Raw genomic sequence first — 27,322 nt, 5'->3', positions numbered from 1 at the left:
ATGAGGCTGGAGGGAGAGCCTTATGGCAAGCATTGATCTGGATCCCCACTTGGCCCCCAGCCCCTCGGGTTTAAAGATAAAAGAGACATTCCCACAGACTTTAAAGTTTCTAATCTCTTTGGTGTGATAAGGTTTATCAGTGGAAGGAAGTAGAAGGAAGCAGTCACAGCAGACTTGGGGTGAGGGGATCTGGGAGGAAGGGGGGGTTGAGTCAGAATTGGGCCACAGGCTCCAGAGTGGCTGCTGCACCCTCCACTGCCATCACGGCAATGCTGAGCTGTTTCTTCACCTTGGCCCAGGTGCTCGGGTCATCTGGCATCTTCAAGGCTTCGTCATAGGCGTTGGCCAGGCCTGGGAAGGTCGTCACGTTGGATGTTCGAGGGCCCCAGAGCACATGACTAGGGAGAAAGGAGAGGACCATGAAGCCTCGAGGGCAGGAAGAAACTAGGGGTTCAGCTTCTAACACCTGGCAAAAAGTAGCTGCTAGTTGGACCCAAAAGGCTTGGGCATGTGGGGCTCCCCATTCCTGGTCTTCCTGCCTATCACTGGCACTCAGTATCCATGGCTCCCTCCCAGAACATATTAGCCTCTGAGGCCAGGGCAAAGGTGTATCTGTGGGGGGTGGGGGGCCTCCATCACCTGTAATAGTACTCTTCAGGAAAGGCTCGTGGATTCAGGAAGGCTCGCTCCAAGAGCATGAGCTGGTCATTCACCATCCGGACCTGCAAGGGGCTGAGACACAAGTGAGCTGGTCAGAACAGCCTCTGTTCAAGCTGTTGGTCAGTCTTGCTGACTCTGTCACCCCATTTGGGACTTTCTTGGCAGAGATATTGAAGTGGTTTGCCATTCCCTTCTCCAATTCATTTAACAGTTAAGGAAACAGTCCTACAAGGTGACTTGCCCATGGCCAGAGTGTGGAAGTGTCTGAGGCTGGATTTCAACTCATTTCCTTGGTCCTCTATCCACTGAGCTGCCCCTTAATCAGGTTAGCAAACTTTTATTAAGCCCCAGTATATGCCAAGTCCTGGGCTACATCCTGGGGATACAAATAGGAAAGTAAGAGGGTTCCTGCCCTCTGGGGACTCAGGGAGAGACTGAGAAGGGCTAACACTTGGGGAGATCCGGAGAGGCCTGGCTGCTGCGCTGATCAGATTTTGAAGGATGCCTCCGAGTGACACGTGACAGCAGGGAGGCCCAGGGCACAGTCTGTGGTCAAGTCTAGCCATTCTCCTGACCTCTAGCTAGCTGCCTGTTGGATGTTTCAAACTGGATCTCTTGAAGACACACCCAACAGTGGCCCAGTCTGAATTCATTCTCTTCTCCCCCTCCCCCGTCACTGCCCAGGGTACCACCCTCCCTCCCTTCATATACAGCATGGTGCCGAGGCCTGTGGATGCCACCTGTGCAGCACCTCTCTCCCCTCTGACCCTTGACACTTCCAGCCTGGACTACCCAAGTTAGTTCCTGCGGAGGAGGGTCTCTTCCCCATTTTGGTCCAACTTCCATTCACACACCAAAGGGATTTTCCTAAGACAAAAGTGCAACCATCTTGTCCAGTCATCTCCAGTGTACCATTCTGTTGGTGCTCCAGGCCTCTCCCACCTGTCTTCCACCTTCCCTTCCCACCAAGACACTGCCATCTGTGGCCTTTTGGTTCCTCACCCCAGCCAGCATCTCCTTCCTCCATCCCAAGAATGCCCTCCCTCCACACTCCATCTCTGCCTCAAATGCCACCTTCTGCAGATAGCAAGGGCCTTCACTGAGATTACCTCCCATTTGTACCTTAGACATATCTTAGGCCTAGAGTTGGGAAGACTCAACTGCCTGAGTTCAGCCTGGCCTCAGATACTAATTGTGTGGCCCTGGGCAAGCCACTTCATCCTGTTTGCCTCAGTTTTCTCATCTGTAGAATGGTCTGGAGAAGGAAAAGGCAAACTACTACAGTTGTTTGTCCTTCGTTCTTCAAGAGGACCGCGGTATCAGGGAGGTGCTGCCATGACAAGCACATGCATTGGATTGGGTGGGGGGAGGCTGGACTGGCTCAGCAGCCTCACTTTCTCCTCCAGAGCCACCTGGGTCCAGTAGCCAGATATAGATCAGGACAATTTGGAGATGGTCCTGGATGCGAGGCAATCAGGATGAAGTGACTTGTCCAAGGTCACAGTGTCAAGCATCTGAGGTTGGATTTGAACTCAGGGCCAGTGCTCTATTCATTGGGCCATTTAGTTGCCCTATCTCTGCCCATAAAACCCCAAATGGGGTCACCAAGAGTCGGACCTGACTGAAATGACCACACACAAGAACAACCTAAGCCCTTTGGTACATATTTCTCCATAAGACTGTGAGCTTGTTGAGGCAGGAACCATGTTTTCATCACTATCCAAGGCTCATAGTCCAGGGCTTGGAATGTAATAAATAATAAAAGTGGTGATAAGGTGGCCGAGGTCATTGGTGGAGGATGGGCCAAAGTTCCCCTTTACAAAGGAAAATGAAGGGCAGTAATCCAGAGCTGGGCAGGCCCCATGCTGGGAAGGACTTGAAGGCCCACAGGGGCCTAGCACAGTTCCTAGAGGCCTGGGAGCCTTGAGGACTTTGGAACGCTGCCCCCAGCTGTTCCCCCCTCGGTGGACCCAGGGACTCACTCAGACAGGCTCTGGAGGGCTTCAATGCGCTTCTCCAGCTCAGCCACTGCCCGTTCAAACCTCTCCACAGCTGAAACCAGAGGCCCTGTGGGAGAGGCAGAGAGTACCCAGTTCAGGGCGGGCAGAGTCTGGCCCGTGCTGGGTGGCCATGGATAACCCTGCACATACCCAAGTTAATGTTTTGCTGTCCTAGGAAGGCGTTCTGGGCAGCCTGGAGGAAGCTCCGGAGGGTCTCACTGTAGTCACCGATGCTGAAGGGCAGCAAGAGGCTGTCACTGAGACGAAGCAGGATGTTGGCAGCTGTCTGGGCCACCGCCTGGTGACTGGTGAAGCCTGTGGGGAGAGAGGCCCAGGGTGGGATCAGCCCTGCTCCCCAAACTCCTTTCCCATTCCCCTGGGTCCCCTCCTCACCAGGGTCGAGAAACTTCTCCACATACTCGAAGGTGTCAAAAGCAGTGTGGTAGGTGGGGTAGATCCGGGCCGAAGTCTTGCTCTGCGGGAGGTGGTTAAGGGGTTCAGTTCAACCAGGGCAGGCTTGAGCCTAGAGAAGGGAGCTCCCAGCCATGGGGTATGAGGAGGCTCGGGTTCTCCGAGGAGAAGAGCAGGGGCCAGAATGATGTTTCTACACATCACATCACACATCACACTCACATCCCACATCACAGAGACACATCTTCCCTCACATCACACATCACACACACTACACACTCCTAGTCCAAAGGCCAGGGATGGTGTGAGAGGCTCTCTCAGCTGTGAGGGCACTTGAGCAGACATGCTGGGGAAGTGGTCCTAGAAGAGGAGGGCCTGTGTCTGGACCCTGGGACAAGACCCCAAGGGCTCACTCACCCGATCATAGGTGTAGGCAATGTCCATGGAAGTGATCCCCAGGAAGTGGACAAAGGCGGCATAGTCACTCCCAGAGCCCAGCGAGCCTAGGCTGTGGGGAGAAGGGGGCAGGTCCTATGTTGGCATCCCCTTATTATGTATGGGTCTCTCCCCAACAGTGGAAGCTCATTGAGGGTAGGGGTGTTGCCCCAACACCTGGCAAAGTGCTTGGTGTGAAATCGATGCTTAGTAAATGCTTGCCAAGGGGGTGGCTAGGTGGCCCAGTGGATAGAGCACTGGCTCTGGAATCAGGAGTACCTGAGTTCAAATCTGGCCTCACACACTTAATAATGACCTAGCTGTGTGGCCTTGAGCAAGCCACTTAACCCCATTTGCCTTGGAAAATAAATAAATAAATGCTTGCCGATTCATTGAGTATTTGACCCTGGCTCTGTGGTCTCCTCAGACCCCAGGCTCCTCCTCACCTGGGTATGACGCCATGGGCAGAGCTGCTTCGGTTGCTATGTTGGAGCCAATTGTCATAAACTGTGAGGCTGCTCTTCCCTGGTGCTGGGACCTGGGCAAGTGGGGATGGAGTAGCCAATGGAGCTGCTCTCAGATGACCAGACTTCTTGCCCCAGTTTCCCACCCAGAGCCTTTAGAGGACTCCCCCCACCCCAGTCCTCTCTCCTTTCACCTGTTTTGCTGCAGAGAAGATAACACTCTGGGCAGGGGGGGTCCCCTGTGCCCTCAGGGTAGCATTGGCTGAGAAAGGAATGAACATGTCAGTCTCCCCTGCCAGAAACCTTTCCCAATGATCTCAACCTAGGCCCCTGACTCAAAGGACCCCCCAGGTTTCTTGGTCTCAATCTTCACCTTACCAAATACAGCGATGTCCACATTGATATAAGCCACTGCACGCTCTTGCAGTTTGGTGAAGAACTCCTGGGGGTCACAGGCCAAAGGTTATCAGGTCAGCCATCTCCCCCAAGCCTCCCTCCTGGTCTGTGGGGGTCACTCACCTCTGTGAACTCCGTGGAGCCGATGAGACCAAATTCTTCAGCCCCCCAACTTGCAAACACAATTGACCGGCGGGGTCGCCACTTTCCTGGAGGGGACAGAAGAAAGGGCTGTTTGAATCCTAAAGGGGGTTGGCATTGGTGGGGAAGGAAAGGGGGGCCTGCAGGCTTCAGTGGGAGAATCCAGTTCTTCAGCCCATTCCCTGACTGAGGACTGGCAGGACCTCAGAGGCACTGGTCCAAGCCTCTCATTTCACCATGGCAGAAACAGGCTCAAGGCTTGGTATGAGACAATGCCAGCCTATGCAGTCAGATCCAAGCTGATGGAACTGTCGGGAGGTTTGAAGGAAGGAAGTTTGGGGTTCATGAATGTGGACCTGGGAAATGAGGGACAGGGGATGAGATCTTCGAGTCATGGGAAAGAAGTCTGGGGCTTTTAAGGGAGGTGAGCTTTGCTTTAAGGGGGAAGGGCATCACAGGCTCACCCTTCTTCACCAAGGTCCCCAACACCCTGGAGATCTCCAAGAGCACTGCGGTTCCACTACTGGGGTCAACAGCTCCATGAACCCAGCTGTCCCGATGGTTCCCATACAGAACGTATCGGTCTATGGCAGAGAAGGCAAGAGGGTCAGAGGCAGGAAAGGGCAGGCGTGATGGAACAGAGGGACAGTCCCAGAGGGCCCCAGGGTAGGCTCATGAAATGGGATTAAGAGGGGGCTTCCTCACCAGGCTCCACGGCCCCCCGGATGATGCCCAGGACGTTGGAGGAATTCCTCCGTTCTAGCTGGTTGTGAACAGTGACCTTCACCTCACTTTGGGGAAGAGAGAAGGGATACAGAGAGGTGAGGAGCTGGGGAGTGAAAAGCAGAGAAATGACAAAACTATGGGTTGGGAAGAGGGGGTAGGACAGAGGCTGGCCAGCCCTGGGCAAGGTGCCCTCAGAAGCCATCCCTAGACTCACTGGGAGGAGAGATTGGCTTCCAGTTCTGTGATTCTGGGGAACCCTGAGCCAAAGGAGGGAGAAGTCCTAACAGAGGAGGAGAAACTGGAGTCCAGGAGAAGAGGGAAGAGGGGCCAGGGGCACCACAGGGAGGGGGTGGCCACACTCAGGAATAAAATAATATCTTTACCTGGCCTGGGAAAAAGTTCCATTGCTCTGGAAACCTGATCCCAACCTGTAGACACATCCCAAGGCACCTTGCCAGGACTCGGGAGCTACAGGCCCTTGAAGATTACTGGGAAGGAAGCACAGGGGATCGGAGAACTAAGGACACTCCAACTTCATATTACAGGTGGGGAAACAGGCCCAGAGGGGGAAGGGACCGACCCAAGAAACCTGCCTCATTTCACCATCTGGAGATGATGGATGGGAAGGGACACTCACCAGAGTAGAACCTGGGCATCCTCGAAGCCAATAGGCTGGGTGGGAATGGGGGGGAAGCCCTGGATGTCGGCAGTCTCCAGGCGGAAGGCAGAAGGGGTAGCAGGAAAGTAGGGTGTTAGGGGGTCTCCAAAATGCTTATAATAGGAACCACGCTCCACCCCTGAAGGAGGCATTGCCCAGGAGTGTGGGAAAGTCTCGTTCGGGAATCTCAGGTTGTCATTGATGTCCCTGGGGTCAGTGTAGACCAGAAGGCCAATCACCCCATGCTTGGCTCCATTCACAGCCTGTAGGGACAGAGAATAGGGCTGGGTAGCTCCATCCTTTCTTTTGGCTCCAGGTTTCCCCACCCTCTTGCTCTGGGCTCAGGGACCTTAGAGAACAGGGTTAGATAATCTCATCCCTGGAATCTTAATTCAAAGCTAAGCACCTGGTTCCTCCCCTGTCATTTTACAGAGACTGGTCCCCAACTGTAGCTGCACCTTAGGGCCCCTGCCAAGACCCAGGAGAGAGAGCTACAGGCCGATTGAGGTTCCTGGGAGGGAGACCAAGGGTCAGAATTCAAACTTGGAAAGAACCTCAGGGATCATCTCCATCCAAGAATATTCCCATCCACATTACATGGGAAACCTGAGGCCCAGAGGGACATCCAAGAGGAAGGCCAGGCCTGGGTCGAACCACCCAAGTGGCCATTGGTGGCCCTGCCAGCCTTATAGGTAGAGGAAATCTCCTGACTTCCAGGCCAGGCCAGGCCAGACCACACCCCTCCAATACTTCCTGTTCCCTCTCTTCTCTGCAGCCCACTCCCTCCCAGGCATCTGATGCTTGCTCACCTTGGCTCCTCGCCCAGCCCCACCATAGCGGGTCAGAGCTATGGTGCCATTGAGGTTGATGCCCTGAGACTCCAGGTAGGCATAATCACTCTCTGTACCTCTGTTGGCATAGACCAGAGGACCCTGGACCCAAAGAACAAGAAATTAGAGAAGAGCAGGGAGAGCCTGGGGAAGCCAGAGGCAAGAAAGAATAGAAAGAACTGAAGACCCTTGGAAGCTTTCCATCGACAGTATCTCCTTTTATAGAAGGGGAGATGGAGGGCAGCTAGGTGGAGCAGTGGATAGAGCACCAACCCTGCAGTCAGGAGGACCTGAGTTAAAATCCAGCCTCAGACACTTGACATTTACTATGTGATGTTGGACAAGTCACTTAACCCCATTGCCTTGCAAAGAGGAAAGGCAGGGCAATAGAAATCAGAAAGAGGGAATTTGGAGTTTGATGTAAAGAAACACTTTCTAATGACAAGTTCTCCAAAAGAGAGTCTGTGTGGACAAACACAAAAGCAAAAAACCACAAAAAATAGAAGGGGAGATGGGAGCCCCCCAAAGAGAAGGGACTTGCCCACCTAGTCAGTGGCCAAGATTCTAACTGGTTTCCTAAGGCCAAATCCAAGGAGAAAGCTGGAGGTTTGTCTCCCAGGTTCCCTTATGGTGAATGGGGCAAAAAGAGCAGGAGGGCAGAGTCTGTACCTGAGGAGCCCCTGGTGGGGCATAAGCAGCATAGGGTTGCACCACATTTGTGTCTCCTTGCTCCCCAGTTAGGTCTTCCTCACTCTTCCGGGCAGAGAAGAGAATATTTCCCACTGGGTTCACTGTAGGAAAAAGGATTGACGGAGACCCCAGGGTCAAATAGCAAGTGAGGGTCTGAGTCAGAATTTGAACTCGGACCCCACATCTAGCATCCCTCACTGGAGCCAGACCAGCTCTGCCAATTCACCCTTCTGCTCCCCTGCTTGGGATCTCCAAACGGGCAGAGCCCAGGCTTACCAACTTGGACCGTGTTGGGCTGCTCGTTGCTGGGGAAGGACAACAGAACCTCATATTCCCCCCGTGTGGCGGTGTCCAGTCCTGACTCAGGGTCCTGCCACCTCTGCAGAAGAAGCCGGACAAGCTCTTCATCCCTCGGGCTGGTGGCCAGATGGGGCTTCAAGGACAGCTCCCTGCAGGGAGGAGGGTGGGACCGATCAGTGTGTGGGGTGGCTTAGGGGAGACCAGGGTCATTTTAGGGGTTCTCTTGGGGAGAGAGAGGACATTCTGGGCAGGAAGGGGTCCTTGGTCAGTGTAGGAGTCACTTGGTAGAGGGATGGCGCCTGGGTCAGTGTGGGGATGCTTGGGGAAGATGTCTCCTTTCTTACCTGAGGTTCTCCTGGATCCTGTTGGCATCCAACTGACCCATGACAGTCTTCAGCAGTTCTGGATCCAGGTCCTGGCTGGGGCTGGGTGGGCCAGTTGACTCAGGCTGGTCAGCCTTCTTGGGAATGGCAAAGTGTCCCAGGATGATGCCCACACTAAAGAGGGCAGCGAGTGCCACCACCACCAGGACCACTTTCCACCACTTCATGATTCAAAGAAATGCCCCCCCATCCCAAGCTGGAAGCTTCTTATGTAGATGGGGTGTCTCTGACCCTGGTTAACCATTACCCTGGAGGACCTGCACTTTGCACCTGCTTAGGGTGGAGAGAAATTGGGGGTTCCATGACTCCAAGGAATCCCATATTAGGGGCAATCTTTCTGGGGGGGGGCAACCTATCTGTCCTGTTTAGATCAACTTTGCCTTTTCTGGCACCACCCGCCATTCAGTAAGTCTCCAAGTCGGGTTAATTCTGCTTCTACCCCAGCTCTCCACGGATTCCTTCCCTCCTCTCCCCCTTGACACCCTTAATTCATCACCTCCTGGTGCAGAGGTGGCAAGACCCTGACTCAGGGCTGGACGCTGCCACCCGGGAGGAAATACCAGCTTCTCTTGTCCTTCCTCAACCACGAGCAGCCTGACACGGCCCAAGTGGGTGAGGCTGGGCTCTGCCCGTGTGGAGATGCCAAGCAGGGGAGCAGAAGGGTGAGCTGGCAGAGCTGACCTGGCTGCAGTGAGGGATTCCAGTGGACGCTGCTACAATCATCCTGGGGGGCAGCTCCAGCCTTTCTCCTTGCTGCCCCCTCCTCTATACAATCAGTCATCAGTCTAGTTGGGACATTACCTGGCTCAAGAATTTGCCAGGGAAGAAGGGCCATTAAACACCTACTTTGTCCCAAACACTTCATAATTATTCTCTCATTTGATCCTCAACAATCACCCTGCAGGTGGGGGCAGGGTGTTGCCCCATTGGTATTGTTCAGTTATGTCTGCCCCCCTATGACCCATTTGGGGTTTTCTTGGCAGAGATACTGGAGGAGTTGGCCATTTCCTCTCCAGCTCATTTTATCGATGGGAAACTGAGGCAGTCAGGGTGAAGTGACTTGCCCAGGGTCACACAGCTAGGAGGCATTAGACTGGAACTCAGGGAGTACATGGCGGAACTCCCAGGCCGCCCCAAACCCCATTTGAGAGAGGAGAAACTGAGGCAGACTGTGTCTGAAAGTGGATTTGAACTCAGCTCTTCCTGACTCCAGGCTCACTGTACCACCTTCAGGAGCTGTGCACTGCCCCTAAGATGGATCAAACTCTTACACTTTCCCCTAAGGCCTTCACAATGGAATCCTCTTGACTCCCAGATATTTCCATTCCTCTGAGCTGACCGCCTTGCTCTTCTCTAAGCTCCATTCCCCACCTCTGCCTGTTCAAGCCCTTCTCATCCTTCCCTCCAGGCTGGGCTCAGGGACTGCCCTCGGCCGGCTCCTGATGGCCGCAGCTTCAATGTCTTCATCTTCCTTGGACCGTCCTGGCTCTCTCCTTTCCTTTACCTCTCTCACTCCCTCACTAGGACCCGTTTGTGTGTGTGTGTGTGGGGGGGGGGCGCAAGGTCCTGCCGGGCCAGTTTCCTTCTCTGTTTGAGTAGGGGGGATGGACTGGATGGCCCAGGCCGTTCCAGATCTAAATCCACGATCCTTTACTTAATAAGGGTGACCACATCGGTGGGGGCTCAGGAGCCATGGTTTTGGGTAGATTCAGGATCTGACCTGGGGTGGCCTTGTGGGTCAATCTACTGTGGGGATTAGGGAATTGTGCTTCCTGGGCCTTCAAACCTGTTTGTATTCCCTCCCCCAGCACTCAGAATATCAAGTTTCTCCAAACAGTCCCTTGTAGGTGCTTCTCTGTAAATACTAAACTTAAACTCCATCATCTCCCAGACTAAGGGTAGTCTTCAGCACCTGTCAAGGGGAGCCCCCAAATCCCAGAGTTGGAGGTGGGGCTCCTGATCCCTCCCTTCTCTGGAGGATGAATGACTTATCTTCTGGTTGAGACAGGCCTTATCTCTTCCCAAGGGGAACCAGCCTCTCCCCAACTCTTATCTCCCCAATCTCTATTCTAATTGGGCTCCCCTGGACGTGTTGACCTGCCATAGAATCATTTCTGCTGGCCGGGTGGGGCACCTGAAACCAGAATCCAAGTGACAAGTGTTCACACGGGCACCCTCCCCTCCTCATTCAGCCGTGCACACAGCAGGGTGGGGGTGGCCTGGGCTTTATTGCTGATACAAAGAAGGGTGAGGGTGGGGAGTCCTCTCCCAGATCCTCCCCTCCCACCTGGTTGCACCCAGAACCCCCCCCCCCCAAGTCTGGGCTTGTTCAAGGCTGGAGGAGTCCAGGGAGCAGTTGGGAGTCTTGTTCAGGAGACAGAACCTGGAGGTCCTGGGGGGCTGGAGACCATCCTAGAGCCAAAGAGATAGGCCATGAGACTGGAGGGGCAGCTGGGGCCACCTCAGCCCAGCCCCGAGATGCACCAGACTTGGGAGTTTCTCCACTAGGACTTGGTGGGCCCTGCGGGTGCTGGCCACGTCCTGCTGCAGCCTGGAGGGGGGGGAGAAGCAGCCCTTCAGAGCCCAGGCTCTCCACGTGCCACCAGACCTCAGATACTGACTGCACCCCAAGAACTGGCAGTGAAGGGTCCCTTAGGGCCCCCACCTGAGGAGCCCACCACCTCCCCAGGCTGCCTGCTCCCTTGCTCCGTGATGACACATCCTCCCACGCCTACACTGCCCTTACACTGACTTCTCAACTCCATCCCTCCCCTGGTCTCCCCTGAAGCCAAGGGGGGCAGCTGGTGTGTGAGTTGCGGGGGGGGGGCAGCTCCCCACCCTTGGGGATAAACAAGCAAGAAGATGGGGAGCATTTCTCCAGGGTGCCTTGGAAGGTGGGGTCACCTGAACTTTAGCCCTGAGGTGAGGAAAACTGAGGCCCAGCAGGGCTCCGAGGACTCAGAGCCAGAAGAGACTTCAGGGATACCCTAAGCACTATAAAAACCCTGCTCCTTCTGTTTTAGGTGCTACCTGATTTGGGCCCAGGCCCCTTGCAGCCCCTGGGTTTAGTAAACTCCACTTCAAGTCTATTCTAGGGTACAAAAGAATCAAGTGGTTTGATTGGATTGAAAAACAAAACTTCTACATTCTCTAAAGTTACAACTCTGGGGAAGGGGGAAAGAGCCCTTCTCACTGACAGGGTGCGGGCTCCTCTCTGTTGCCTCTGGCCCAGTCACTCCTGGTAGGTATCTCAATCTACTTGAGATCTACCAGCTGGACAGAACCTGGGTCCTGGCTCCTCAGTCTTTTCCCACTTCTGTCCCTTTTTGGAGTCAAGGTATACCAGGACCCTTTGTTGGGTGCCAGGGTGCCCATGAGGCCTGGGTCCCCCCCAGGGAAACAGGTGCATGTCTCTGGGGAAGGGAATGAGGCTCAGCTGGGGGTTGGAGCCCAGACGCAATCTTCGAGACTCATCTCCCTCAAGACTCCACAGCTGGAGGGACAGGAGAATGACCCGGGTGCCATCCCAGGCCCTGGACAGCATCAGGGCGGGCAGCCTTGAGCCCTCAGCTAACCCTGGAGCCTCCTCCTCTTGATCTGAAGCTGGATTTTAGCCAAGTCACAGAAAGGTCATACAAAACTGTGCATAAGATGAAATTAAGATGTAATTAAGAGTATTCAATATTGTATTAGAAATGTTAGCTTCAGCAATTAGAGAAGAAAAAGAAATGGAAGGAATTAGAATTGGAAAGGAGACAAAACTCTCACTCTTTGCAGATGACATGATGGTCTACCTAGAGAATCCCAAGAAATCATGCAAAAAACTACTGGAAACAATTAGCAATTTTAGCAAAGTTTCAGGTTATAAAATAAACCCCTCATAAATCCTCAACTTTTCTATATATGACTAGCAAGATACAGCAGTAAGAGCTAGAAAGAGAAATCCCATTCAAAGTAACCGCAGACAATATAAAATATTTGGGAGTCTACCTGCCAAGGCAGACTCAGAAACTTTTTGAAAACAATTATAAAACACTTCTCACACAAATTAAATCAGATTTAAATAACTGGGCAAATAACAACTGCTCATGGATAGGTAGAGCTAACATAATAAAAATGACAATTCTACCCAAACTAACTGTTTAGTGCCCTAAAGTAAATTCATATGGAGAAATAAAAAGTCAAGAATTTCCAGGAATTTAATGAAAAAAAGTGCAAAAGAAGGGGGCTTAGCCCTACCTGATTTAATATTACATTATAAAGCATCAGTCATCAAAACTGTCTGGTACTGGCTAAGAAATAGAGTGATGGACCAGTGGAATAAGACTAGGTGCAAAAGCAGGAGACGATTATAGTATTCTGCTGTTTGATAAACCCAAAGAGTCTAGGTATTGGGATAAAAACCCTCTCTTTGATAAAAGCTGCTGGGAAAATTGGAAGTTAGTATGGAAGAAACTTAGATTAGACCAACACCTCACACCCTTTACCAAGATAAGATCCAAATGGATGCAAGATTTAGGCATAAAAAAACAATACTACAAGCAAATTAGAAGATCAAGGAGTAGTTTACCTGTCAGATCTATGGAAAGTTTATGACTAAGGAAGAGTTGGAGAACATCACCAAAAACAAACTAGATAATTTCAATTACATTAAATTAAAAAGCTTTTGCACAGAGAAAACCACTGTAACCAAGATCAAAAGAAATGTAGGAAACTGGGAAACAATCTTTACAACTAATGATTCTGACAAAGGACTCATTTCTAAAATAGAAAACTGAGTCATATTTAAAAAAAACAATCCCCAATTGACAAATGCTCAAAGGATATGCAAAGGCAATTTACAGATGAGATCAAAGCAATCCAGTCATATGAAAAATTGCTCTAAATCATTAGAGAAATGCAAATTAAAGCTTCTCTGAGGTACCACCTCACACCTCTCAAACTGGCCAGTATGACCAGAAAGGATAATGATCATTGTTGGAAGGGTTATGGGAAATCTGGGACACTATTACACTGTTGGTGGAGCTGCGAACTCATCCAACCTTTCTGGAGAGAAATTTGGAACTATGCCCAAAGGGCAACAATAATGTGCATACCCTTTGATCCAACAATACCACTACTGGGTCTATACCCTGAAGAGATGAGGAAAAAGGGTAAAAACATCACTTGTACAAAAAGTATTAATAGTAGCCCTATTTGTGGTGGCAAAGAATTGGAAATCAAGTAAATGTCCTTCAATTGGGGAAATGGCTTAGCAAACTGTGGTATATGCATGTCATGGAACACTATTGCTCTGTTAGAAACCAGGAGGGGAATTCAGGGAAGCCTGGAGGGATTTGCATGAACTGACGCTGAGTGAGATGAGCAGAATCAGAAGAACACTGTCCACCCTAACAGCAACATGGGGGTGATGTTCAAACTTGATGGGCTTGTTTATTCCATCAGTGCAACAACCAGGGACTATTTGTGGCTGTCTGCGATGAAGAATACCATCTGTATCCAGAGAAAAAGCAGTCGAGTTTGAATAGATTTCAAGGACTATTCCCTTTATTTATTTATTTTTAAGTTTTTGCAAGGCAAACAGGGTTAAGTGGCTTGCCCAAGGTCACACAGCTAGGTAATTATTAATATCTGAGACCGGATTTGAACCCAGGTACTCCTGACTCCGGGGCCGGTGCTCTATCCACTATGCCACCTAGCCGCCCCTTATTCCCTTTAATTTAGAAAAAAAACCCTTCTATTTTATTGTCTGATCTTGCTCTCTTTTTACTTTTTGTTTCTTCCTTAAGGATGTGATTTCTCTCTCATCACAGTCAATTTGGATCAATGTACAACATGGAAACAAAATAAAGACTGACAGATTGCTTTCCTTGGAGGTGTTGGGGTGGGGGTAGGGAAGTAAGATTGGGAGAAAAATTGTAAAACTCAAAACTCAATAAAATCTTTAAAAATAAAAAAAATAAAAAAAGATGTAATTAAGATTTTTTAACTTTTTTTCCTCATGCTTTTCCCCCTTTGGCTCTGATGCTTCTTTTCCAACACAACAGATGCAGATACGCTGAACCTGACTGTACGTGCATAACCTACATCGGACTACTCACTGTCCTGAGGAGGGGAGAAAAATATGAAATTCAAAATCTTACACAAAAATCAATGCTGGAAATTACCTTAACAGGTAATTGGGGGGCGGCTAGGTGGCGTAGTGGATAGAGCAGTGGCCCCGGAGTCAGGAAGACCTGGGTTCAAATCCAGCCTCAGACATTTATTACCTAGCTGTGTGGCCTTGGGCAAGCCACTTTAACCCCATTTGCCTTGCAACCCCCCCCAAATTAAAAAAAAACAACAAAAAAACCCAGGTAATTGGGGGAAAAGATGTTTAAAACTGTAAGAGAACCATTTCAGAAATAAAAACTAATAACATTAATGTTAATTTGGTTGTTTCCATTTGAGTTTGAGCCCACAAGGGTCATTGGGTAGAGGACTGGGCAGCTGGGGAGCTCCTGGGCACCAGGCAGACAAGAGGCCAGGAAGCTCATCAGCTGCCCAATGGCAAGGTCTTCCCCACCCCAGGAAAAGTTGGGGGGGGGACTGTAAAGAAAGGAAGGCTGAAGAGACCCTGCCAGGGGTGGGGTGTATGTGGGGGGAGCAGGACGAGCTGGGGATGGGAGCTCTTTCCCCACAGCCTACTTCCTATCACTTGCATGTTTGACAACTGCTACTTTTATTATTCCTGGTTAAAATCTGGGAAGGAGGAAATGGGGGCCTCAAAACATTGTCTTCCAAACACAGTGGGACAAACCCAAGTGCTGTCTTAGCTAATGGTTGGGTGGTCCTCATGGAGGCTCCCATCCTTGGCAGTCCAATGAAAGTCCAAGGGGCAGAGGGACCCCAAAGTAGCCCAAAGGGTCAGTGTTAGCCCCCCTCCAAAGGGGTCTATCCCCACTGGGACAAAGGGGGAAGCCAATGATAGAGGTCAAGGTTCCTGGGAGGATTGAAGAAAGGACCAACACTATATACAGGGGGGAGAGTCCAGTCCATCTCCTTGTCCACCTCATTCCACCAGGAGATCAAACTTCTCAGCATCCTCAAACTGGGCATTCATGGCTGCAGCCCACTCATCCAGCTCCGATTTCTGCAGGGAAAGAAAAGAGGAGGGTGAGCAGGGAAGGGGGACACCCGACTGAGCTACCCAACCCAATTCCCTCCAATCCCAGGCTGGGCCTTGTAGCTCCCTCCACCCCCAAGCTGGAGTGGTTGCCCAGGGCCTCAACCACTTCAGAGGGTGAATTCAAATGAGAAAAGGGGTGTCTAATTCTAATTCTCAGAGGATCCCACTCACAAGGAGGGGGATCTCAGCTTCTGGATGCCATGCACACGGTGAGAAGGGGGTCAATGAGATGCTGTGGAACATGACTAGCCAATGAGGGAGGCAAAGGGCTGGAGATCTGGGAGGTGGGAGTGTTCAGGGGAGGGTCAAGGGCGGGAGGAAATGAAAGAGTGCCAGGGCTCTGCAATCTGTTGGCAGGGACAGCAGAAACAGTACAAACGGCACAAGGTCTGCTCGAGGCTCCTCCAAGAGCTTTCCTGGTGGCTGGTGAGAAAGCCCAAGCTTCAGAGGGGATGGTGTTCACGAGATAGACCCATAGGACCCTGAGGCCCAGGCAGACAAGTGGTTGCTAAGATTGGAACCCGGAACCTCTGAAGTGGATGAGGAGCTGAGTCATCCTTCTGAGGAGAGTCCCCCAGGGCAGTCAGTCCAAGAGGTGTGGGAATCATCCAAAGCAAGGCTGGATGTCACACGGATCCATGAGGAGGAAGTGAACTAGGGCTCACTGGCTGCCCGAGGTTTCAAAAAGACATGGACAGGAAGGGGATGGGAAGTAGGTGAGGGAGGAGAAACTATTCAGGCACAGCAGCAGCCTCCTATGTGAAGAGCTAGATCTCAGGACAAGTGAGGCAGGTCCAACGAGGGAAGGGATAGAAAGATGGCTAGGTGGCTCAGTAGATAGAGCACCGGCTCTGGAGTCAGAAGTACCTGATGTTTAATGTTGACCTAGCTGTGTGGCCTTGGGCAAGCCACTTAATAAAAAAAAAAAAAAAGAAAAAAAAAGAAAGATGGCTTAGGGTAGATGGTCCGATAGTAATAGAGAGAGGGAGGCTGGTCTCCACGAAGAAGGGAGAGTCAGAACAAGACTAGTTTATGGTAATAGGAAGCTCAGATGCCTGGAGAAATGAGAAGGGGACCCCCCCCCCAACTAGAGGAGACTGAGGGGCTGGAAGGTCTGGAGATGATGGGGTTCTGAGCTGGGATGAGATGAAAGACACCTCTCTTCCTCTAGGTAGAGGCAGAGAATGACACATCCGGTGGCAGATTGCCCAGGACTGGTCATGTTGCTTTTTCTATGTCAAACCACATCCAGCCAGGCCTGTTTCCAGGCAAAATCCTAGAACCTGTTATTGTGAACATTCGGGAAAATGGCCAAGAGCCCAAAGTCACACCAAACCAACCTCTGCCCTTGACAGAAGGCCAGGCCAGTCAATCAGGTAAATGACTGAGATGTAGAATCTCAAGATCGAGAAGAACAATCAGAAAGGTCTCTGGGGTGGCCTGGACAATGCAGGTGGGTGGACCCTGACCCAAGGGTCACTGCTAGCCAACCTCAGGACCACGAGTGCCCAAGAACATTCTTGTCAATTTGGACGCAGGCAGAGTCAAGAAAGGATAGCAAGAGTGAGTGCTAATGTGACGGACATCAGGCTTGAACAGGCTGATGAGATTAAGTTTACCTAAAGCAACATGACTCCTTTGTTGGGGGTCCCTGAGCTGGGGCCAGGGGAACCAAGAGTTCAGGGTCAGTGGGAGATGGGGCTGCCAGGGTGCCAATGGGATCTAAGCTGACACGGAGGTTCACAATCCAGAATGAGAAAGAGCTGATGGCCCACGTCACAGCCCACCCTCTAAGGACTCCAGCCCAAGGGATTCTACCTTCAGAAGGATATTTGGGAAGATGAAAAGAATGGAAACACCAGCCAGGAGGACTGACCTAGAGCAGAGGGGGGGGGGGTCTGGGAGCCAGCTCCAGGTGTCCGTCTTGTAGACTGGACTTGGCTCCAGAAGGAAGGAGGAGCAGCTGCATGGAAGGAGCATCTCAGGGCAATCAGAGCTGCTTGAGAGTAGCCGCCTCATGGACAGCCTGGGGAGATGGGAAGGGCTCTGCTTCCTAGCCAGGCAGGGGCCAGTCCACCCAGCTTCCTGGGGGGGGGGGGGGCAGTGCTCACCAAGATTTCGGGCACCTTCCTCTTCCGACGCTTTTCTTTGGTCATGGTGATGCCAGGGAGGGTGGAGTCTGGCCTCCAGGACTCGGCAGTTGGGGTGATGGCTTGCCTTTTTGCCTCCTTCCCCACGACAGGGGAGACATTCTCCAGGTCCTCACCCAAGAGCCTTTCAAAACCAAAGAAGGAACGGCGGCAGTAGTTTGGTGTGGAGGTGGAGCCGGAGCCGGAGCCGGAGCCCAAGCCTAGGTCATCAAGGCGGCTGTAAGACCGCCGGACTTTCCTGGACATCTCTAGATCTCTGGCATCCATGAGATCTGGTCTGGTGACAGCATTAGGGGTCAAACAGTCTAGCACTGTGGTGGTCACTTCCAGGGATGGACCTGCAGTGAGAGGGGGGCTGCTTTTATCGATGGGGGGGTTTTCCCGTACAGGAGGAGAGTTCTCCTTCTCCACAAGTGGGATCTGTAGGAAGAAGTCAGAAAAAAAGGAAAGGAAAGAAAAGCATGGGAGGAGACTGTAGGCTCCAATGACGTTACCAGTTCCTCACTATCCTACCCACTGCTCAGTCACTCCCTATCCTTGTGCATGGCCATTCCCCTATGGTTTCTGTGACCAAACATGAAGAGATGACCCATCACCAAATGTGCCCATTTGCTTGGAGGTGCTCCTGGTGCCGAACCTGCCACATGTCTAAACCTTGTCAAATATCTCCCTCCCCATGGTCAGAGTAGAAACAAAGCCATCCTGGGGTGGGGGTGGGGGCACTAGCATTGGGGATCCTGGAAAAGGCCTCTTGTGGGGGGATGAGGCTGAGAGGCAGAAGTGAGGAGAGCCTGGGCAAGGAAAGGTGGGGAATCTGGAGACAGGGTGTGACCAGAGAAGAGGGAGCAGTCAAGTGTCAAAAAACTGGAAAGCCAGGAGAGGACAAACAACATGCGTGGCGTGACTGGTCTCCCCAAGGACGACAGAGGTAGGGCTCAGATAAGGAGCCTTTCCTCCTGCCCTGAATAATGGACACCTGCCTATTGTTTCCTACTGCTTCCCTCCAGGGGGACAAACTGGACAGGCCCCTCTCTGGTTCCTGCCCTTGGCCTGCCAATAGTCCCTCCTTCCATGCAAGGCCTAGGCCAGCTCAACGGCCCTCTGCCTCTTGGCAATGCCCCCACACCCCAAAGCTCTCCTGGTCACTTTCCCTTTGCCAACTGACTGGATGCTCAGTGGGAGAAGCACCCCGGGGAGAGCTCCACAAATCTTTCCTTGACTAAATCATCTGGCAGAGTACTTGGCTTTTTGTGTGGTTTTCAGTCTAGCTAGTGGACAGGATGGAAGCGGTCAGGCCAAATGTGAAAAGGCCTCACGTGAAGGCTGGACTGAACAGATGCCAGAGGCTTACTGGAAGAGGCCTTGGAGAATAGGAGAGAGCAGGTACCCCAAAATGAGAGAATGTATAGGAAGGTAGGCCTGGGAGTAGATTAGAGTCCAGCTTAGTCATGTCTTCAGAGACGTCTAAAGCTTGTCTTGGGGACTTTGAGATGTAAGAAAAAGAGGACTGTGGGGTACAACTCCTTTTCCCAGTTTCTCTCCCCCCCACTCACCTCTGAAGATGGGGATGCACTCTTGGCTGTAGACTTGCTGTCTGGGAAAGTGGGGGCCTGTAACAAAACGTGACAAAAGGTGAGGGGCTGAGAGTGGCCTCAGAGTCCCCTTTGAGGGCTGTGGGAGAAACAGCATGCAGAGGACAGAACTCTGACAAAATGGAAGCTTGTATGATAAAGAGCGCATCTCTCCTCTGGCCTTTGGATCCTGCTAGCACCTAGAACCTAACAGCCAAGGTTTGCAAAATGCTTTTCCAGCAGGATCTTGAGGCAGAGGAAGGAGAAGTGACTGGCCCAGGGTCGCATGGCTGGGGAATACCCGAGGCTGCACTCGAGGAACTCAACTGCCAGTCGTCACGGTGGAGGGGAACAGAGAAGAAGGTGGCGAGGGGGGCCGAGAGCAGGGCCGTGAAGGGGTGACCAGGGCAGCGCCGAGGGCTCACCTCTGTGGTCCCCATCGTCAGCTTCTTCATGGTGACGACGAGCTTCCTGGTTATAAGAGGGGCAGCCTAAGGGGAAGAAAAACAGGGGTGGGTTCTGGAAGCAGAGGGGAGGCTGAGGGAACAGGCGAGGGAGGGAGGAAGTGGAGTTCACCTGTGAGGTCCGGGGCACGATCTTCTTCAGGGTGAGAGTCCTCTGGACTCGAGGGGTGGACACCTAGACAACACACAAGAGGAGTGGGCTCTGCTGGGTGAGGGCGGAAGGCTCTGCCTGGCAGACCCGCCAGGGGCCTTCCGGTGCGGGCTGCAGGAGAACACAAAACCCAACATCCTTCAGGGTCGTTTCCCGAAAACTCCTCTTCGGGGGGCTGCTTTCTTTCTTTCCCTCTAAGCCCAGAAACGCGCAGAGGGGCTCCCCGGCCATGACGTCACACTCCGGGAGCACGTGATCGGGGAAACAAAACAAACCAGCAGCTGGGGGGCCGGGCCGGGGTGGGGGCGCTGGAAGGGGGACCGTGGGGGCGGGGCGGGGGCTCACCTGGGCGGGGGCTTCGGGCCCGGATTTCCGCAGAGACCTCCGCAGCGGGGCCGGGCCGGGGGCCGGGGGCGCGGGGTCTGCAGAGAGGGGGCATGAGGCCCGTGGGGCAGCGCCGCCCCGCCCCTCCCCCGCGCCCCTCCCCCGCGCGCCCCCACCCCGCTCCCCCGAGCGCCCGCCGCCGCCGCCCCGCTCCCCCGCCGCCCCGGGGCCGCCGCGGCTCCGGCTCCGTCTGGCCGACATCTCGAGGCGCTCCCGAGCCGCCGGAGAACCGCCCTGGGCCGCGGGAACGTTCGAAAACCCCGCCAAGCCGGAAGTGACGCCACGGAAGCCGCGGCCCGAAGGGGCGGGGCCCGGCCTCGGGCCCGCCTGCCCTCAGCGCGCAGGCGCGCGGCGGCGGCGTCATCACCGTGCGCCGCACCCGGAAGAGACGTGGCAGCCAAAAGAGTCCCCAGGAAGCTCCGGAGGGGTGAGGCGGCGGCTCCCGGCGAGCGCGGCCCGTCCCGCTCCCCGAGCCCTCGTGCGGGGGCCTCCGGGGCAGCCCCCTGCCCTCGCGCGGGCCCGGGGGCCGACTGCGGTGTCGGAGGGCGGGAGGGGGCACGGGGGCTGCGAAGGGGCGGGGCCTCGGGCGGGGCGGGGCGCCACTCCCGGGTGACCCTCCCCCTCCCCGGCCAGGGCGCCCCCCGGGAGACCATGGGGCTGTGCAAGTGCCCCAAGAGGAAGGTGACCAACCTCTTCTGCTTCGAGCACCGGGTCAACGTGTGCGAGCACTGCCTGGTGGCCAACCACGCCAAGGTGGGCGCGGGGCGGGGCGGGGGGCGGGGCGGGCCGGGGCGGGGCCGGGGGGCGGCGGCCCGGGGCCCCCTCCCGCTGACGCCCCCTCCCCCGCAGTGCATCGTCCAGTCGTACCTGCAGTGGCTCCAGGACAGCGACTACAACCCCAACTGCCGGCTCTGCGACAGCCTCCTGGCCGCCCGGGAGACCGCGCGCCTGGTCTGCTACGGTGAGGCCCGGGGCCCGGCCTGGACCTCCGGAGGCCCGGGAGGGGTTCTCGCGCCCGCCGAGCCGGTGCCTCGGGACGCCCCCGGAGCCCGGAGCCGGGGCTGCGGCCCCCCCAGAGGCTCAGGGACCTCACGGATGGAGCTCCAGGAGGGCTCAAAGATGACGTGGGTAACGGCTGCCGCGAGCCTCTCCTCGGCTATTTAGCTCAGCCCGAGAAGTCCAGGCGGTCAGGCCGGGGGTGGGCCGCTCTCGCTCTGGGCTAGACTTAGGAAAGATGCGGAGATCAGTCTGGGGAGATACGCGGGAAGCGGGAAAGGGTGAGGCCTCCTAAAGAGACCTGCAACGGGCTCCTCTTCCCTTTTCCTCGCCCTCTCCGCCCGCAAGATCTCTTCCACTGGTCATGCCTTAACGAACGAGCTGCGCAGCTGCCTCGTAACACGGCCCCCGCCGGCTACCAGTGCCCCAGCTGTAGCGGCCCCGTCTTTCCCCCTGCCAACCTCGCGGGCCCCGTGGCCACCGCCTTGCGGGAGAAGCTCGCGACTGTCAACTGGGCCCGAGCTGGCCTGGGCCTACCCCTGGTGAGACTTGGGAAGGGCTTGGGGGTGCTGGGGGGATGGCCACCCTCCGGTGCTTAGCGGTCTTTGGTCTCTCTCCAGATTGATGAAGTGACCCCAAGCCCTGAGGCGCTGGAGACTTCTGGCTTCTCTGATTGGTCCAGCTTCAATAGTGAGTGACATTGCCGCTCCTAGTCCCACTCCCAGACAGACCCCCCCCAAGTGTATTTTCTTCCCTTCCTCATGGGCGTTCTCCTGCCTTCAGCAAGTAGCCCCTCGGGACTAGAAGAGCAAACTCCTTCCTCAGACACTCCAGCGTTCTATGGTACGCCCTCTCGGCCTCCTCCTTCCCCTGGCCGGCCGGAGCAGCACGCCATCATCCACATGGGCGGCCCCGAGCCCTTGTCAGGTGAGGCCTGGGGGCAGAAAATGACCGGTTTGTCCCAAAACGAGGGCCGGAAAGAACGTGGGCTCCCTGACACATCTCCCTTATAACCAGCCACTGATTGGGATGGGGCTGTGGGAAGAAGAAGGCCAGGCCCGAACACACTTCCTACCCCTTGGTCCAGATGGAGCTGGAGGTGATTGCTGACTTGATGCCAGGAAAGGAAAGAATGGGGGAGTAGCCATAGGGGAGGTCCGCTCACATGCTCCTCTGGTTCTCATCTGTAGCTTCCGCTCCTCGAAAAGTATACGACACCCGCGAGGGTGGTCGGGCCCCTGGTCCCCACGGCGACTGTGATGATGACAAGTACCGCCGGAGACCTGCCCTGGGCTGGTTAGCCCAGCTGCTTAGGTAGAGAGGGAATAAACCTGGGTGGTGGGGGGTGCAGATGGATCAGGATCCAGTAGAATGATATAAGGGAGGAAGGAAGAGGAGAAGGTGGGCTGGAAGGGTTCCCAGTCACACAGGGTGGGGCTCGACCATCAGGAGGGTAGCTCCTGATTCTGCTTCTCTCCCTCAGGAGCCGGGCAGGGTCCCGAAAGCGGCCCTTATCCATGCTGCAGAGGGCAGGACTGCTGTTTCTGCTGGGAGCCCTGGGTTTCCTGGCCCTCCTGGTTATCATGTCCCGCCTGGGCCGGGCTGCGGCTGACAGCGACCCTAACCTAGACCCTCTCATGAACCCTCACATCCGTGTGGGCCCAGCCTGAGTCCCAGCCCACGCTGCCTTCCTCACCTCTGGTGGGAGCCCACCCAGCTGGGAGGAGAGCCGTGATCAGGGTGGGGCAGGGGGTGCTGGCTCCCTGGCCCACTCTCTCTCTCCAATCTCTTGAGACACTAAAGCCCCTTTAACAGGAGGAACTAGGGGCCTGTTGGCTGCTGCTGCTGAGGGCCTAGGGGTCCCTCAGGCCTGAGTTCTGTCCCCTGACCTGCTTTTCTTCAGGTGTCCCCAGAGCACCAGCCCACTCCTATCTTTCCTCTCCACACTCCCTCTCCCTCAGGAAAAGCTGTGGCGTTGAAAATAAAGGACAGACTTTATTTAAGCTGAACCTTGCTCAGCCTTTCCTTCCCCTGAGGCTTGAGCCCACCCCCTCGCCAGCCTCTCAGTGTTTCTCTTCCCTGTATTTGATGGTGAGGAACTCCAAGGTCAGGCGGTTGATGAACATGGCTGTGTTGAGCACTGCAGGGGAGAAAGGGGTTGGAAACGATCCAGTCCTTCCCCTCCCCCCAGCCCCCTTTCCACTGCCCCCCTTCAGACTCCCCACTCTTACTTAGGACAGTCAGGGCAAAACACCTCATAGTCTTGTCCTCAATCAACTCCGCGAAGAGTGATCCCAGGGAAGCCCACCAGATGCTCATCACCTGCGAGAACTGGAGCCCCCAAACCATGGAAAGGGCTCCCCACTGGTGCCCCGCTCTCCCCGGCCTCGGCCCCCTGCGTCCCCCCCTCACTCACCAGCAGGATGATGGTGCTGTGGAAGCTCATGTAATTGAAGTTGCGGGTGATGCAGAAGTTGTGTACGTCACTGGCAAAGATGCTCACGTGTAGGATTAGGAGCACCAGTGCCGCCAGCGTCAGCACCACGCCTGGTGGAAAGAAGAGGACTGTGATCCTGTCACGCCAGCGCATGGTGGCAGAGCCAGATCAGACTCTGTACTGGGGCAACCCATTCTAGAACGTGAGGAAGAACAGTGGGCCCAGAATGCCTGGAAGGATCTAGAACCAAGAGAGAATTGGGAAGAACCATAGAGACAGGATCCTTTGCCCGCTGCCTCTCTGAAAAGACTGCCCTGTGGACAGCAAGGGGCAGTGCCTGGCACTAGAGGCGGGCAAGGGTCCTGGCCCTGGGAGTCAACACATTAAGGCCCTGAGGGGGGCTGGAAGCGCCAGGCTGAGCACAACTCTGTCCTTGTCTTTATGGAGGTTGTAGGGAGGCTGGGGTGGGGGGGAGTGACCCAGGAACCTGCTGGGGCCACCCTGCAAGAGGCGGGGAAGTGGGGGTCTGGAGGAGGGGCCTTCAAAGGGAGAGGTGACAGAGGGCGGGCCCCAGGAGCAGAAGAGAGTCAGTCCCTGGGGTGGGCCTGAGATGGAAGAGGGCTGAGGCTAGGTTGGGGAGGGTCCCGAGTGGAGCAGTTTAAAGGGGATTTGGGAAGCCACTGACTTTTGGGGCTTTTTATAGACGAGTCAGAGCTGGGGGGGGCACCTAAGGCCAGCTCCCCCAAGCCCATGTGCTTCCCCTGCAGCTTCTCAAACAAGGATCATGTGGTCTCTCCCTTGGCCCCGTCCTCTCCCCTGGGGACATCGCTAAGCCCTAACAAGGCCTGAGGTCACGGCAATCTATGGGGAAGATGACCCCAGAGTGGAGGCACCCTGAGTCGATCCCCCAAATGTCCACCTGCCACACACACCCCTCGTAGCCGCCTGGGTCATCTATCACACTATCCCCCTCCTCGTCCCCTGCCTTCAGGGGGCAGGCGAAGACTTTGGTGGCCATCTGGTCCGGCGCTTCGATACCTCGTCTCCGAGGGGCCTGGCCCGATGCACATCCAGCCCAAGCCGGCCTCTGCATCCCTCAGCCCATCGAGGCCCCCCATCCCACTCCCCTCTGACACCCCCAGGTCACGGCCTTTTAGCGACCTGTCTCCTGGTCACCCAACTAGTGTCCTTGTGGGCAGCGTGCTAAATCCCCCAGAGTGGGGGGCGAGGTGGGGGTTGTTCGTTATTTCTCCTTGTCTCAGACTCTCATGGTCCTGCATGACTGGTCACAGAGCCTCACACCGGACCTCCACCCAGCAAAGCCAGCATCTGATGCTAGCAGGAGGTAGCCCCTTCCCCACTCCCGGGAGAAGCTAGGAGAGGCTGGGGGTCAGGGTGAGATGCTTTCTGCTCTTGGCCGAGACAGGGGCATGGCAGCTTCATCCAACCCCTGGGGAGTTCTCGGGAGCCTCTAGGGGGTGGGGAGGGGTCTGGCTGGGGCCCAGGTGAGGGAGCCTCGGGGAAGGGAGGAAGATACCGGCCACCTTCCTTCTGTGGACACGGGTTGCATTAGCAACTTGTGCGATGGCTCAGGGGGTTTGAAGTCAAGCCCCCCAAACCTGGGTCGTGGCATTGTGATCATCAAATGAAGGAGTCAGAGCAGGGGCAAGGACCCTGCCCTTCCCTCCATCTCAGGGTTTCCCGAGCCCGGCTAAGCTCATCTTCAGCCGGAAGCGCTGGGGCAAGGAGGGGGCTTTGGGTCTGACCCGGCCTCCCCCACACAGATCACCCGTTTCATCCGGAACCCTCAGGGCAGACCCCTGAGACCACGACCCCTGTGGCGATGGAGCAAGGGCCTGTCTAGAGTGTCCTGTGTGTGTGTGTGGGGGGGGAACGTGTGTCAAGAGTGTGAACATGTGTGTCTGTGGGGGATGTGTGAGTGTGGATACAGGGGTCCGGGAATGTGTTTATGTGTGTCTATGAGGGGAGTGTGTCGGTGTGTGTGCAGGTGCGTCTAGGGGAGCCTGTGTCAAGGGTGTGAGTGTGTGGGGGACATGTATCTGTGTGTGTGTCTGGGGGGAACATATGTGAGAATCCATGTGGGGGGAACACATGTCAGTGTGTGTGTCAGAATGTGTGTGTCTGGGGGAATGTGTGTGAGAATCCATGTGTGGGGGACACATGTCTGTGTGTATGTGTGTGTCAGAATGTGTGTCCGTGTCTGTAGGGGGAACATCTGTGTGTGTGTGAGAATCCATGTGTGTGTGCAAGGACATGTGTCTATGTATGTGTGCGTGAATACATGTGGGGGGACATGTGTCAGTGTGTGTGTGTGTGAGAATCCATGTGTGGGGGGACACATGTCTGTGTGTATGAGTGTCAGAATGCGTGTCCATGTCTACAGGGGGAACATCTGTGTGTGTGTGAGAATACATTTGTGTGGGGACATGTGTCAGTGTGTGTGTGTGTGAAAATCCATGTGTGTGTGGGGACATGTGTCTGTGTCAGAATGTGTGTGTCCACGTCTGTAGGGGGCTCTGTGTGTGTGAGAATCCATGTGTGTGTGTGGGGGACACGTGTCAGTGTGTGTGTGGGGGGATCCATGTATGTGGGGGACATGTATCTGCGTATGTGTGTGTCCACGTCTGTAGGGGGAACGTCTGTGTGTGTGTGTGTGAGAATCCATGTGTGTGTGGGGGACATGTGTCTGTGTCAGAATGCGTGTCCACATCTGTAGGGAAAACGTGTGTGTGTGAGGATCCATGTGTGTGTGGGGACATGTGTCTGTGTGTGTGTCACAATGTGTGTGTCCACGTCTGTAGGGGGAATGTCTGTGTGTGTGCGTGTGGGGACATGTGTCTGTGTGTGTGTGTCACAATGTGTATGTCTGGGGGAACATGTGTGAGAATCCATGTGTGTGGGAGACGTGTGTCTGTGTGTGTGTCCACGTCTGTGTGTGTGTATGTGTGAGGATCCATGTGTGTGTGGGGACATGTGTCTGTGTCACAATGTGTGTGTCCACATCTGTAGGGGGAATGTCTGTGTGTGTGTGTATGTGAGAGTCCATGTGTATGTGGGGACATGTGTCTGTGTGTGTGTCACAATGTGTATGTCTGGGGGAACGTGTGTGAGAATCCATGTGTGTGGGGGACGTGTGTCTGTGTCAGAATGTGTGTGTCCACGTCTGTAGGGGAACGTCTGTGTGTGTGTGTGAGAATCCATGTGTGTGTGTGGGGACATGTGTCTATGTATGTGTGTGAATACGTGTGGGGGACACATGTCAGTGTGTATGTGTAAGAATCCATGTGTGGGGGACATGTGTCAGTGTGTGTGTCAGAATGTCCACGTCTGTAGGGGAACGTCTGTGTGTATGTGTGTGTGTGTGTGTGTGTGTATGTGAGAATCCATGTGTGTGTGGGGACATGTGTCTGTGTGTCAGAATGCGTGTGTCCATGTTTGTGTGTGTGTGTGTGTGGGGGCTCCAGAGGCCCTCCAGCCGGGCCCCCCTGGAGCTGGGGGGAGGCCCCCCAAGGAGCCGGCAGCCGGGGGCCGGGCGGCGGGGCCGCCCCGCTGTCCTGTCCTGTCCTGTGTCCAGGCCCGTCTGGGCGGCGGGGGCCGGGTCTAGCCTGGCTTGGGGAGGGGGTGGGGGCGAGGTCCAGCCCCCCCAGGGCGGCTGGAGACGCTGAGGCTGTCACCTCATCGCCGAGGTACAGCTGAGGAAACTGAGGCAGTCAGGGCCGGGCCGGAAGCCGGAGAGGCGAGGCCTCGGGGACTTCCGGCTCTGCGCTCGGGCCGGGCTCCGCCCGCTGCTCCCGCCCAGGGGCGGGCCCTCCGCCAGCCTCGCTTTGCGCCTGCGCGCCGCCGGGAACGCCGGAACCATCGTCACGCGCGTGCGGCTTCCGGCGGG

The 27,322-nt window shown here is 55.0% G+C and overlaps 4 protein-coding genes across 5 annotated transcripts; 1 reads left to right on the top strand and 3 right to left on the bottom strand.

Moving 5' to 3' along the window:
• Positions 1-211: 211 nt before the first annotated feature.
• On the bottom strand, positions 212-8,276 carry NAALADL1 (N-acetylated alpha-linked acidic dipeptidase like 1). The gene is made up of 18 exons (XM_074231652.1): positions 8,056-8,276; positions 7,688-7,860; positions 7,391-7,512; positions 6,701-6,823; positions 5,871-6,154; positions 5,617-5,721; positions 5,213-5,298; positions 4,972-5,091; positions 4,490-4,575; positions 4,349-4,412; positions 4,165-4,232; positions 3,953-4,044; positions 3,489-3,579; positions 3,054-3,135; positions 2,811-2,975; positions 2,643-2,727; positions 640-732; positions 212-398 (listed from the first exon to the last, which is right to left on the bottom strand). Exons 1-18 carry the CDS (start codon positions 8,259-8,261, stop codon positions 212-214), a joined length of 2,232 nt encoding a protein of 743 aa, XP_074087753.1. The 5' UTR covers positions 8,262-8,276.
• A 6,520-nt stretch (positions 8,277-14,796) lies between these two features.
• On the bottom strand, positions 14,797-20,635 carry CDCA5 (cell division cycle associated 5). Its single transcript, XM_074231651.1, has 6 exons — positions 20,267-20,635; positions 19,944-20,216; positions 19,409-19,474; positions 18,966-19,022; positions 17,374-17,832; positions 14,797-15,226 (listed from the first exon to the last, which is right to left on the bottom strand). Exons 1-6 carry the CDS (start codon positions 20,633-20,635, stop codon positions 15,146-15,148), a joined length of 1,305 nt encoding a protein of 434 aa, XP_074087752.1. The 3' UTR covers positions 14,797-15,145.
• On the top strand, positions 20,305-22,981 carry ZFPL1 (zinc finger protein like 1). Of its 2 annotated transcripts, XM_074231116.1 has the most exons (8): positions 20,305-20,409; positions 20,616-20,735; positions 20,832-20,943; positions 21,327-21,520; positions 21,599-21,668; positions 21,762-21,905; positions 22,169-22,292; positions 22,462-22,981. In XM_074231116.1, exons 2-8 carry the CDS (start codon positions 20,634-20,636, stop codon positions 22,646-22,648), a joined length of 933 nt encoding a protein of 310 aa, XP_074087217.1. In that variant the 5' UTR covers positions 20,305-20,409; positions 20,616-20,633; the 3' UTR covers positions 22,649-22,981. The 2 variants fall into 2 exon arrangements, with proteins under 2 accessions (XP_074087217.1, XP_074087216.1); XM_074231115.1 differs by having other exon boundaries at positions 20,369-20,735.
• On the bottom strand, positions 22,954-26,987 carry TMEM262 (transmembrane protein 262). The gene is made up of 3 exons (XM_074231117.1): positions 23,395-26,987; positions 23,210-23,309; positions 22,954-23,118 (listed from the first exon to the last, which is right to left on the bottom strand). Exons 1-3 carry the CDS (start codon positions 23,566-23,568, stop codon positions 23,042-23,044), a joined length of 351 nt encoding a protein of 116 aa, XP_074087218.1. The 5' UTR covers positions 23,569-26,987; the 3' UTR covers positions 22,954-23,041.
• Between the last annotated feature and the right edge of the window lie 335 nt (positions 26,988-27,322).

Source organism: Macrotis lagotis, chromosome 3, assembly GCF_037893015.1.
Source record: "Macrotis lagotis isolate mMagLag1 chromosome 3, bilby.v1.9.chrom.fasta, whole genome shotgun sequence".
NCBI lineage: Eukaryota > Metazoa > Chordata > Mammalia > Peramelemorphia > Peramelidae > Macrotis > Macrotis lagotis.
The sequence above is the reverse complement of the archived record's forward strand: the minus strand, read 5'-3'. Positions and strand labels throughout refer to the sequence as shown.